This window comes from Limulus polyphemus, unplaced genomic scaffold, assembly GCF_000517525.1.
Source record: "Limulus polyphemus unplaced genomic scaffold, Limulus_polyphemus-2.1.2 Scaffold761, whole genome shotgun sequence".
In the NCBI taxonomy this organism is placed as follows: Eukaryota; Metazoa; Arthropoda; class Merostomata; order Xiphosura; family Limulidae; genus Limulus; species Limulus polyphemus.
In genome coordinates this window covers 150,873-164,266 of record NW_013666371.1, presented here as the reverse complement: position 1 = coordinate 164,266, position 13,394 = coordinate 150,873, and the positions used below count along the sequence as shown (strand labels likewise).

Genomic DNA, 13,394 nt, shown 5'->3' with positions numbered 1-13,394 from the left:
TCCTTATTGTGCTGTTGATGAAATGACACATTGCAAAATCTTTGCTTCAGAAATGCTACTTGTCTCTACAAAGAACAGAAAGTTTATACCTTGTGGCACTTACAAAAAGTTTTTGTGACAACACCAAAGTCGTTGAATGAAACTCCCACACTACATGTATAAACATGTATTGTGCCAGTCTGGTGTGATCAACATTAGACTATACCAGTCTGCCTATAGGAAGGTGACTCATTCTCTGTGCACAGAACTACCCTTGAGCATTTTGTATATATCAAAAGCTCATTCTGTTCCTCAGCACTGCAGTTTTCAGTCATGTTCTTTTTTCATAAAGAAATATGAAATTTTGGTTCTTATTATTTTACACATGTAGTTAATACTTGAAGTGTTATCTTTCTTGCCTGTATTTTCTTGATTTTGAGAAAGAAAAATACAAATTATTTGATTGATTTGATTTAGAGCTTCTGATAAAAATTATTATTATCTTATACTTCTTTGATTTCTTCTCTTAATGAAATTGAGAATTTGAATGCATGTTCTAGAGTCTGTGATACAGTTCCTATCACAGGAATATTTCTCATCATTGTTAATGCAGTATTCATGTTTTGGCAGAAGCTGGTTAATTTCAGTTTTTTTTATACAAAAATGAGCAGGGTTTAAGTACCATGCATATGCCAGACCTATTGAAAATAAAACAAAAAGAAAACATTGAAGTAATAATATCAGTGCTTCTCATGAAGTGAGTTTCATCTGTCTTATTTAATACTTCTCATATCCACATTTTTGAAACCTCCAGGGATCCAAACTCTCTTCTTTTGATTTTTTTCTTATTTTCTTTAACCCTATGAATAGTGTTGGGTCAGAGTGCTCATGTCATGACTTTTTAACAGAGTTAGATTCAAATTTTAACTAAACTACTTTATCACTGCATGTTAACAAACTCAGCATCAAAATGTAGTTTTTAATTCAAATTTTTATATTATCTAGGTTTTGATATTTAGATAAATTCTCAATCTTGCATTCCAAATTGCCCATTTTAGGTTTTCTTTCTAACCTTGTTTGATTTTCTAATTGTCCATCTAACCCTATCGCAATGGATCATGTGTTGAAGGCCATGTCGTCGCATTTGTTGACTTGCATTCAAAATTTTATTGAACTACTATTTTATGAATCTATGTCAATAAGTTTGGTATAGAATTATAGATTATAATTCAAATTTTAGTATTATACATTAGTTAATTTCTTAATTTAAAAGTATACATTAAAAAAACACAGCTAAACATAGATTTTTATTTGTCACGTGGTATGATGAATGCAGCATTGGTTCAAATTACATGCATGTGAAGTCAAAATACAAAGTTTATAGTTTCATACAAATTAGGAACTCAAATTACTGATATTAACAAGTTAGAATATAAAACAAGAACCTCCCATCTTTTCTATTTGCTGAGATATTGCTCATGTACTGAATCAAATGCAGTGGCCCTGCTCATCTCTTTCCATTTTTGGAAATGGTCCCTTATATACACTTACTTCAATATATGACATGAATAACCAATCAAAAGTTCAGAATGTCCCCCTAGTGGATTTCTCAGCCATATTCAAGTGTTTGGATGCCACCTCTTTCTTTCGAACCAAGATTTCAATGAGGTAGCTTGTGTCTTTAGTTTGCTCAAAAAATTAATATTTTTTTAAACTGAAATACAGTTTAGTTACTAAACTTGATAAATTGGAATAGAATTCTGTGGTATAGTAAACTAATTTGATTTTTTGATTATTCAAATGTAGATATAAAACCTTATAAATTGTTTTTTGTTTCATAAACTCCATGTGCCAAATTTTAAAAGTTTTAACAACCTACATCAAGCAGCAACTAAGTACAAAGGTCGTAACTAGAAGAGTTAATTGTTTGCTTTACTTCTTTAGTTACTGTTCTATGTTTTAAGAAAAAAGCAAGTTTAAGAACTTATTTCTTAATAGCATTAATCTATATACATATATAATAATTGAAATGTGACTGTTTTTTACAAAATATTAGTCCACTAAAACATAGCTAAGACAGGTCACTTTGTAGAGACTAAAGGTCAGTTATATATTACGGTAACACAAGTGCACGAGTACCGCATCATTGAAAGTTCTGTATTGTTAGCCAGGCACAGCTGGAAGGTTAATATTAATAAAAATAATAAATATATATAAATGTATAATGTTATGAGATTGTAGCTATTAATAAAAAAACTTGTGTATTTGTGTTATAATTTGTAGTCATTCTAGAACGAAAAAAGCATAAATTATATTTTTTCCTAATTTTTTATTGAGGTTACTAGGTCAGTCAAACCGAACCAACCCGTAGAGAAATACAGTAGTGGAAATAAAAAATAAAAGTTTTTTTATACAAAACATTTGAGATTATAAAGATTTTTCCATGTGAAATTTGAAAATGTTCTAATGCATTAAAGTATTTTGAATAATAAAATATAATTTGCTTTGCATGTCGGACAGTCAACATTCTGAAAGAAAAAGGTTTATGAGAAAATCTTTAATTAAAAAATCTTAATACTTAATTTAAATTCCTCATATTTTGTATACGAAAACCTTGTAATCTGTAAAATTTTGTAAAGGTATACATACATTATCAAAAATTATGGTATAATTATTCTCATGGATACTTTCGTGTTTACAAGCTGGGTGGAATCCACCCAGCCCGTAATGGAAGAGCTTAAGTGTAAATACATATTATAGGTAGTGACAATTCAGAATGTAAATTTAGAATCTCTAATCCTTTTGCTTAACTGAGATGTAAACAAAAATGTAAAACCTACATTACATGTCCTTCCAGAATCATTCTGTCTTTCAAGAAGTGTCAACAATTCTGTTTGACGTTTATTTTGGATAGTTTATGACCAATGGAAAGAATAGCTTTTACTTTATAAAATTCCTTTTACAGGTTATTTCATTTTTATTCCCAGACTGCTCCCTCCTCCTCAAGACTTGGGCTGCTCAGAAGAATGATTGAATGTTTTCCCTAACCACCCTCCTTTCTCTTTCTTTCTGTACAATTGTTCAGGCTGCAATTATTTCCCATTGCCATTTTGGGCACTTAACTGTTATCTCACTTGCACTGCTCCCTTTCAAGGTAGTTGACATCATCTTTTTTTTTGCCATGGGATTCTTCTTTTTCTTTTTATGACTTATCTCCTTCTACCTTGACTGATTGGGTTAAACATTTTCTCCAGCTTGTTTATTTTTCTAGTGGAGATAATCCTTTTGTAGTTTTCAAGTCATTTTTCATCAAGTTCACCAGAGCTTCTCTTGCCTTACACCCTCGACTTCTTCTGGATGAGTTATTACAATCATGGATGTGGACAACCCCTGACACTTTAGTCTCATATTATTTACACTACATAGCAGTTTATTTTGTTTCCAGTATTCATTCTACAATCTTTCCAGAGATTCTAAAGAAATAGATAGTTGATTATGTCTTTTTATTGCAGCTTCCATAAAATAAAAAGGAAAAAGTACTGAAGACAATGGAATGAATTGTGTGGCCAGTGTTGCCTCACAGGGAATATTTATCTTTACAGACACCTGCATCAAGTAGGGGATAATGGAAAGTGTTAAGCCCATCTTCCCCTGCGCAGTGTTTATTGTTGAGATGGGGTTCTCTGCAAGACTGCTTCAGCATATTGTATATATATATATATATATATATTACCTTTGAAGTTATGATGCTACTTTCAAACAAAACAAAAACAGCATTGGGTGTGGCTCTCTGCCCTTACATCTGGCCAGCTTCTGCTCTCCCTGTTCATGTTAACCCATTACATGGTCTTTTATTGGAACCTTATGCTGTCCATATGCTTTTCTGGTGTTCTTCTCTATACAAATTCCTTCCACCCATTTTCTTCTAGTGGAGGGGATAACCCTTGCTTTGTCAATACCCAGATACTGGGATGGCAGTATGGAGGGTTTCCTTTCTGGTCAGTTTAAACCCAATGATAAGAAACTGAGTAGATGCAGCCCTTTACCAGAAGTAATTCAGGGGTGTCTACCTGAAAGTGTAATACCGACCTCTACCTACACTGGACCATTCTTGGTGAGTGTGGCTGAATAGACCTTGAATTCTCCTTAGGATACAGATCTGGGCTGATTCATCCCTGCACCTGCTTATTGATACCACTTGATATTTAGGTTGTTTTTCTTATCCCATGAGATATTCAGGATGGTTGAGTAGCCTTTACATTCTGCCCACCTTTACGACAATTTAGAACCGTGCAAGAGGCTGTTTTGATAATACTCTTCTGCACTATTACTTGTACTGGGAGTAAGAAGTGTCCTTTACTTGAGATTAATGTGGTGTTCTACCACTGAATAATTCTCCTACAAGGTCCACCCTACCCACATTGCTATTGGATGAAATACTCCATGAATTTCCCTATCTCTATATTCTCTGAAAAGAGCTCATCTTTTCAATTTCATTGTCTACATTATTCCCTTTAGCATCTTGTCAATGTGGGATTGTAGCTACCTGTTCTGTGGAAAGGTGAGTAACATTTCTGAAATTAACCTTTTCGTTACCTGAAAAGGTATTTCAGATATATACTTGCCTCTCCACAGAACCACTTGGCAAGAATGTGCTTTTGGTGTTCATAAAGTGTTTACTGGGATTACTATGCATGGAGGATGTGTCACCTCCTATTGATGAAGTGGTATAGTTTAATGCTGATTTCATCATAGACCAACACAGTATACCTTATTATATGTAGGGGTAAGAGTTTCGTTCAAAGGCCTGACACACATGCAACAACGTTTTAGCAGTGGCATGAAGTATTAGCTGTCTGTTATGTGGAGAAGTGATTATCTATTTAAGATGCATGTTCAGGTAGGGAAAATATTAACTTTTTCAAGTGTAGTAAAGGATAATATTTATACCATAAAAGCATAAGTGGACTTCTAATGAGAAATTAAATTGTAGCTGTTCTTTTAAAATGCTGATGACCAGAAAATAAGGGATGTTAAAAGCTTTGTAGTCTATTTTTCAGTTTTTCTAGAGATTCATTTGTAAGAACACATTACTAAATGCTGTTGTTCATGTATTACAAACATGACTTAATATAAGATGGGACATACAAAGAACCTGTTTTGATATAGCTTTATAAAACAGATATTTGTAGAGATAGAGATATCTTTCACTAATCAATAAAATAATGTTTTGTAAATTAATGTGATACTTTTATTATTTTCAGAATGGTGACACAGAAGAACCTAAACCCAATATCTTCATTGAAAACAGTAAATTCAGTAACTGGTTTCAGGATGTAAAAACCTCAATAGGGGATCAAGAGCCTGGGGGTGACAATCAGCAGTCTTCTTTCCAAGATGAATTGGTTGCAAACATGTTAAAAGGTTAAGTGTATTTTGGTTTCATATGGTAGTGATTAGCAGGCTTTATGTACAGCTGGCTAGGTTAACAAATTGTGCTAACATATAGATTGTTATCAGGTTTTCTGTGTATTAAACTGAGTAGATTATCTATTGTGTATTAATGTAGTAGTAGTTACTAGGTTTTTTGCATAGCCAAGTAATTTGTTAATGTGTTAACATGGTGATGGTTACCATGTTTTGTGTATAGTGATAACTGAAAACATATGTCCAGTTTGGTTTTGCTGTTTCATTGTTATTTAACATAATAAATGTGAGTAAAATTATCTTTCAAAAGTCAAATGTATATGTTATCAGGCTTTTCATAGGAAGTTTTAATATTGCACAACTTATACAGCAAATAGATGTCACTTTTCATTAGATGAAATATTAGCTGTTTCAAAAAATTCTTCATTCTTACTGTTATTTTGTTTTGTTTTTTACAGCTGTATAAAGATGAACAGTCATTGTTTCTCATAATCTGAGAAAATGTTATTAATGAAATACTTATTAACAGTTATACTGGAGGAAATTGTCATTTCTCAATTTTTTAACCCTGCTATGATCAGTGAGCACATTTAGTGTCAGGTGTACACCTGCATATCAAATGTCAAAATTTAGGTGAAAATAATAATTTTAACTATTTCCATAGTTTTTACCTCAGACATATTTTAGCTTTGATATTTTGTCATTTTGTAACATTTGTTTAGTGGGAAAATGTTTGGTTTTTCATTTCTATGCAGCTCCAAGGACTTTTGCCATTTAACATTCACATTCTGCACGTCACAACCTCTGCACAGAGTTACATTCAAAATTTAATTAAACTAATTTATTATTAGTGTATACAAATAAACTTGGCAACAAATCATATTTTAATATTATATAAGTTTTATATTATTAATTTTATAATGAAATATTTAAAAAAACCTCAATCTCACAGTAATATGAGAATTGTAACATTTGATCTCCAAGGTCTCCCGTCTTCTCTAATTTATTTACGACCCCTCTCGGAAGTACAGAATTTAATGTAAATTACTCATTATAATATAGTTATTACTCAGGTAAAGCAAAATTTTTATAGCCTTCAGTCTTATTTGTTTATGGATCCATAAACTAGAAAATTATACCCCTTATTGCCATTGCCTTTATGTTACGTCCTTTATTTCACAAACTGCCAATAGCTCTCAATGATTTTTTATACTATATTATTTATAACCAATTGAAAGCCAAGTTTTAATCAGTCAAGTGAAATAATATATATTGTTTTCTGTACAGAGAATCATCTATTTCACTTCCAGTTCAAACTTTATTCCCATGGGAAACACATCTATGAGCATGGCTGTATTTTTAATAGCTCTTATCACATAATCAGAAAGCCAAAAAAATTATGATAGTTATAGGACATTGTCTGCTTTTTATGTATTTCTAGGTGCATTATTTAATTAACCCTTCCACACAAGCTCTGTTGAATCAACCGAGTTTGTAATCATTTTGTAGTTGTTACAGTTTCCATACTATACATTTTAATACAGTATTTGTATCTTCACAACATTTAGCAGACATCCAGTAAACATTACAACTTTTATACAAAAAAAAATTAGATTTTTTTAAATTCAGTATTTCTAATAAAAATTTATCTGAATTTATCAAATAGTTTTGTGTACTAGTCTGAGTGCATAGTAATTTTCATCGTAAGATTAAAAATACATTTATTAATCTGAAAATTTCATTTGTGTAATTTCTAAAACCTCTTAATTAATCATAAAATGTTATTTTTCAGTAAAATGAATTTTATGGTGGGAATATTAATTTAGACATAGTTCATATGTCAATATAACAAAGTATAAATAGATGTATACTGTTATGAGCTTTAAGCTATTTAGGATAAACAATAGTGATTTCCTGTTACAATTTACACTCATTCTAGAAAGAAAAAAGATAATTTAGGATTTATTTCCTATTTTTTATGGTGGTTACGAGGTTGGTCAAATCGACCTACTCTATACAGATTTAGGGTAGAGAAAATAACCGATAGAATCTACAGTTTTTCTGAAAAATGTCATTTGATATTTATTTAGGAGGTTTTAGAGATTATATATATGAAATTCGACAGTTTTCAGATGAAGAAAAGTATTTTTAATTTTAATATGAAAATCAATTTACACTCAGAATAGTCAACACTTTGAGTGAGCTTGACTCCATATATTCACAGAGAAATTTTTAGCAAAAATACTTAAATAACAAATCTTATTTTTTAGATAACAAAAGACTTGTAATGTTTACTGAAAGCTTGCCAAATTTCTTGAAGATACACAAAACATATAAAAAGTTATAGTGTGCTTAATCTCATTGTTACTCATGGTTACTTTGGCAATTACATATTAGGTGCAATGCTCCTGGTTCATATGGAAAGTGTTAAGCAACACATTTATTGTTTTGGATTTTTTAAGAATTTTTCTGCCAATCCCAAAGTATATTTATATATCTGTTAAGAAGCTATCATCTCTTAAGAATATAATTAGCCTTATCTTGTTTCTCACATGATTTTCCTTTTGTGTTGGGGATTTTATTATTGCAATCCTTAATTGCCATGCTTTTATGATGTTGCAGCATGTGGTTTGAACAGTATTTAATGAAACTTTCAAAATGGCTTTAGCCAGTGTTTAACACATTTGCTGCAAAGCAATTTTAACCCATGTGGTAAACCAGTAACTTGCATTCTGTTCTTGTGTCAAAGAGACATCACAAACAGGCAGTTCAATTCCAGAAACTGTTCAGCAAACTTGTTTGTTTTTGTGACCACCATATTCACAACATCTTCTGTCACAAACAGTTTGAAAATGTTAACTGGAATGGTCTCTGGCAGCAAACCTGTAAGCACTTGAAGCTGTGCAGTAAAAGAAGTATCAGTTAGATTAATACATGTAGCCTGGAGAGTCTACCATCCATCAACTGATTCCAGCATTCCAGTGTCAGTGTTTGAATTGGCAGTGTCAGCTATGAATAAATCAACCTGAACATTTCCTTGATCTGTACATTCCAGGGATTTTTTGTAATCAGATGCAGAATCGCTAGGCTCATAATTACTATCCCTATCTACATTATCCTCCCCAAATGACTGGATCAGATTGACTGTTTAGCTGTAAGATCACACGTAATTATAGCCACTTTGCTGATTGACATGTTCATGCATCAATAGCACCTGACTAATACAAGTGATTGATATGTTAATATGTCATTAACCGCAAATGTGTTAAATATAGATACGTGCTTGCTGAGAGAATGTGGCTTTCAATGCAACTTTATTGTTATATCTTCTATAATAATAAAAGGGCATGCCTGTGTGTGTGTGTGACTGCCATAGCTCCAAAAGGAAAGAAGCTAGAAACCTGAACTTTTGCACCCATACTAAGTGGACTCTGAGGGTGTGCACTTGGGTTATATTACTTATCTACATGCATGTGCATCTTTTTATGAGGCAAGCTAGCAAGCAACTACATTGAAAAGAAGTGGTTCCTTATATAACAACTTCTAATATATATATATATATATAAAGCCAATAAGTTTTGGTAACAATTTATTCCAACAATGGCTTTTATGTCATGTTGCTTAGCAACTAATATTGTTTTTAGTTTATATACTGAACGTATAAAATGAAGTATATAAACTACAAAATTGAAAAAATTGTTTATTTCTTTATTTAGAGATAATTGATTAAAGAGGTTTGAAGAATACACACAATGACACAAGTCATGTATAATTTATCAACCTAAATAATCTGAACAAATAGAAATCAGACAGACACTTGCATACATGCATCTGCACATGTCTGTGTGTGTGTGTGTGAGACCACCATAGCTCCAAGAGGAAAAAACCTAGAAACCTGAAATTTTGCACCCATACTAAGTGAACCCTGAGGGTGTGTACCTGAGTATAACCTATCCACATATGTGTGCACATGCATGTGTGCATCTTTTTAATGAGACAAGCTAGCATAAAACCACATAGAAAAGAAGTGGTTCCTTATATAATAACTTCTAATATATATAGAAAAGCCAGTACGTTTTGGTAACAATGCATTCCAGCAATGGTTTTGTCATGTTGCTTAGCAACAACAGTATGTAGGGTATACTTTTATGCTAAAATGGGTTCAGAATACACATACTATAAACCTAATAACCCGAGTTAATCTGTTTTAATTTTTTGATCAGTTGGCACATTTTCCTGAGTAGTTTATGAATCAAAGATGTTTTTTTTTAATGTTTAATGAGGATTTCATAAATAAGTAAATATTACCAAACAACTTTGTAAAATAAATGTTTTTTTATTTAATCCATTTAATTTCTTACTCTAGGTATAGATGATTCTCATTCACTCATCCAGTTCTCTCCTCCAGCAAATGCTTCAGATACCTCTTTCCTAACTACAAATCCTTCATTGCCACAAAGTTTGTTTCAAGCAGATCATCTGCAGCTTAATTTATCTCCTCAGCATAAGCAGTCCAAACCAACAGAAGAGAAAAATATTCTGGACATTCTGAAGAATGCCAACATTAATGTTCAGCCATTGCTTAATGGTGATACCCTAGAAACAGCTGATTTGAAAGAAAAAGGTAAAAGTTTTTTGTTTCCGCAAACGTTACTATAGAAAATATGGTTACATGCGTATTACTTTTAGCAGATAGGTACATGCATATGTTGTGGAAAGAAAACTTTTTACTAGAGAACATCAATTTCTGATACAGTACTTACCTCAACTCACAAGATTAGCTATTTTCATTCAGTGCTGATCTCTATATGTGAACTTTTCTTTAGGCATGCCACAATCCTTTCACACCCCGACCCCATTGTAATCACTATATTCCAACATGTGTCTCATGCAAATCATCATGTTTCATCTTTTAACCTAACCTAACCTTCACTTCTCATTTGGCAATGTTTGAGTTCAGATGTCTTCTTTTGTGTGCTTAGTGCTTTCTGTTGAGAAACATTTTTTTTTCTCTCGCATGAAGTGGTTTATTTTTTATTTTAATTGATACCAGTTCATTCTTGTCTATATATTTCTGCACTCGACAATTTGTGAACTTTTTCTTGAGTTGTGAATTCTGAAGTTCACGTTACAACTTCGGGGGTCACACCAACGACCAGTGTTTTTTCTCAGCCCTCAGGTGTGGGTGACCCAAGGCAGATCTCACTGCTTTTATACGTTGGGAGATTGAATGCTACATAGGTTAATCTTTTTCCCCTGATATTGCCCAGGCTCCTCCTGAGTCGGTTGAATTTATTCAGAATGACGAGGATTTTGATCGTCTTTTCTCGCCTCCAGAGTTTGCCATTCCTTCCCAATTACAATCTGAGGATACACCTAGGCCAAATTCGGCCTTCACAGATTTCATGTCTCAGTTTTGTAAAGTTTTATCCCTTTCCCCTATCTTTAATTCACCTTGTCCTTCCTTGTTACATGAAACATCTTCTCAACCATTTTTGGTAATTCTGTCCTCCCCAGATATTTGGGTACATGCTGATCAGTATGCTCTTTCTTACCATCGTGCCACTATCCTTTTTTAGATCTGCTGTTGTTGGGTTCATTGTTACCTATTTGGGGGTGGCTCTCGACTCTAATGTTAGTCTTACCAACTTTTTAAGGAATTTTTTTTTATCCATACATCTACTATCGGAGGTTCTCCACAGAAATCCTATGGGGTTTTCTGCTAACACCCTCCACCTTCTCTCCTCCTCATGGCATACCCAGAAATCGGTTTGGGTTTTAATCTCCGATTCTTGGGTTTGAAGGGAAGACAGTATCATCCTCATCCTACCCTCATGTGGATGTTGGTACCCCGCGAGGAGGTTTTGGATGTAGTTGACTTACTGAGTATGGTCTGCTTCACCCTAGCCACTCTGCACCTCACAATTTCCACCCTTGTGCATTACACAATCTACACGTGGGCAAAGAGTATACCTGGATCAGAAGTGGTGTGGTTCTCCTTTTTTGATCATCAGATCAACATCTCTCATGGTCAGAGGTATCTATCGGATGCTTTCGGGGGGGGGGGTACTTCTTTCATTCACTCGCACCTGTCCCTTCACTTTCTCAATGTAGGATTCTAGCTAATCTTGTGAGAGGAGGTAAATACCATATCAGAAGTTATGAATAAAAACCCTTTTACCCGAGCACTTTTGAAAGGTGGGTATTTCTTCTTCTGGGGTAAACTGGGAAGTATCAGATGTTATAATTTTCCTATATTGAAAATGTATTTCCATTAGGTACTTGCCTCCTCTCACACTTCCCACCCTTCTTCCCCACTTCTCTGGTGCTCACACCTTCTGCCAAACTTTGAAATGAAGGTTCATTAGAGGAGTGTATAGGGAGTCGCATGCACCAGGTGAGCATGTCATGCTACTGTTGGTTAAGAAATGATGCATGATGATTTGCATGAGAGACATGTTGGAATATAGTAATTCCTAAAAGGGAGAGAGTGCAAGGCTTGTGGCATGTGTAAAGAGAAGTTTGCATATATAGAGCAGCAATGGACAAGAATAGCTAATCTAGTGAGAGGAGGTAAGTACCTGTTGGAAATACATTTTCAGTATAGGAAAATTATAGTATCAGTTATTCCATACAAACTCATCAATGCTATTTGTTTATTTCACACTACCTTTGTAATGCTAAAAAATGTCAAAATGTAGTCATAATACATGGTATTCCACCATAATTATGTTGTCTATGAATGTGACATGACTGGCTGATCTGCATATTCAAAATTATTTTAATATAATTTAGTAAACCCTCTGTGATCCTTCATTTATGAATCTTCGGTCTAATAGAGGTAACCTGAGATAATAACTATAAAAGTAATTTACACTTCATAAACAAACATAAAAGTCAGTCTTATTAAATTGATGACGTTCAACAGCTGGTGTTTTTAATACAAGATGTGTGTGTGTTCCTTAGTTAATTATGTACCATTTGTTTAATCTTATATATCATCTGGTTTTATTTATGGAATTTTATATTGAAACTAACTAATATGTAGATTGTTTGTTTTAGAGCTAGCTCAAAAGGCCATAAGCGTGGAAGAAATTGAAGCTGATTTAAAGCAATTAGTCTTAGGAGGTAAAGAACAGAAAGAAACAAGTCCATTGAATAAATTGGTAAGTTCCTTTAGCAGGTTTGGTTTGAAATTACTGTTCATTTGAAGACTGGCCACAGAGATATGTGGCTTCTATAGAGTTATTCATTAAAAGTAGGACTGACCTGTGGCAACTAAGATGTGTAGAAGTTGCTGAAACTTTACTGTTTTCCACATATTAAAATTTACATTAATCTTGATCAATAAAGAAAAAATGCTTGTTTATTCCAGAAGTTTCTTCTCATGGGTTTATTTTTAATGTTGGGAAGACCAGTCTTTCATGGTTATTGTTTTTAGTCAATTAAAAAATAAAAGTAAAAACTTAATATGTTTAATTTTAATATCATGAAAAATGTCTGAAAGTTATTATATAACCAGTTATAAAAGTTTGGTTAAGGTTCTTTTTTATATTGTTATACGAAGTAGGATTATTGTTAAGTGTGTGTAATGGTGTCTAATACATTGTTGCATCCTTATGAAATGGGAAAAAATATACAATATTGGAAATTAGTGAGCACAAGAAATAATTCAACAACTTTAAGGCTAATGTTTCATCTAGTTTTTAAATTTATTCACCAAAATAGTTAACAACTACTCAATGTGAAAGGTAAATAAAACCTCTTTGAGAACATATATATGTACTATTGTTATGTACATTAACTCTAAGTTTACCTGGGTGTACCCAAGTAGCCTCTCATCTAACCAACAAAACAACGTCAATATAAAAAATACTTTTTTTCCATCTTATAGGTTCCAAGTTTCATTTTCATATCCCCTAGAACTTCCTAAGTGATTTTAAAACTTTTTTTTATTTGAATTAAATGTTTATATATATATATATATA

At 32.7% G+C, this 13,394-nt stretch overlaps 1 protein-coding gene across 2 annotated transcripts in view; it reads left to right on the top strand.

Moving 5' to 3' along the window:
- Window positions 1-13,394, top strand: part of LOC106460374 (eukaryotic translation initiation factor 4E transporter-like) — a 74,748-nt gene that overhangs the window by 30,117 nt on the left and 31,237 nt on the right. For both annotated transcript variants that reach the window (XM_022387079.1, XM_022387078.1), the window contains exons 8-10: window positions 5,244-5,403; window positions 9,773-10,030; window positions 12,469-12,572. In XM_022387079.1, the coding sequence (XP_022242787.1) occupies window positions 5,244-5,403; window positions 9,773-10,030; window positions 12,469-12,572 (522 nt within the window). The remainder of the gene's footprint in view (window positions 1-5,243; window positions 5,404-9,772; window positions 10,031-12,468; window positions 12,573-13,394) is intronic.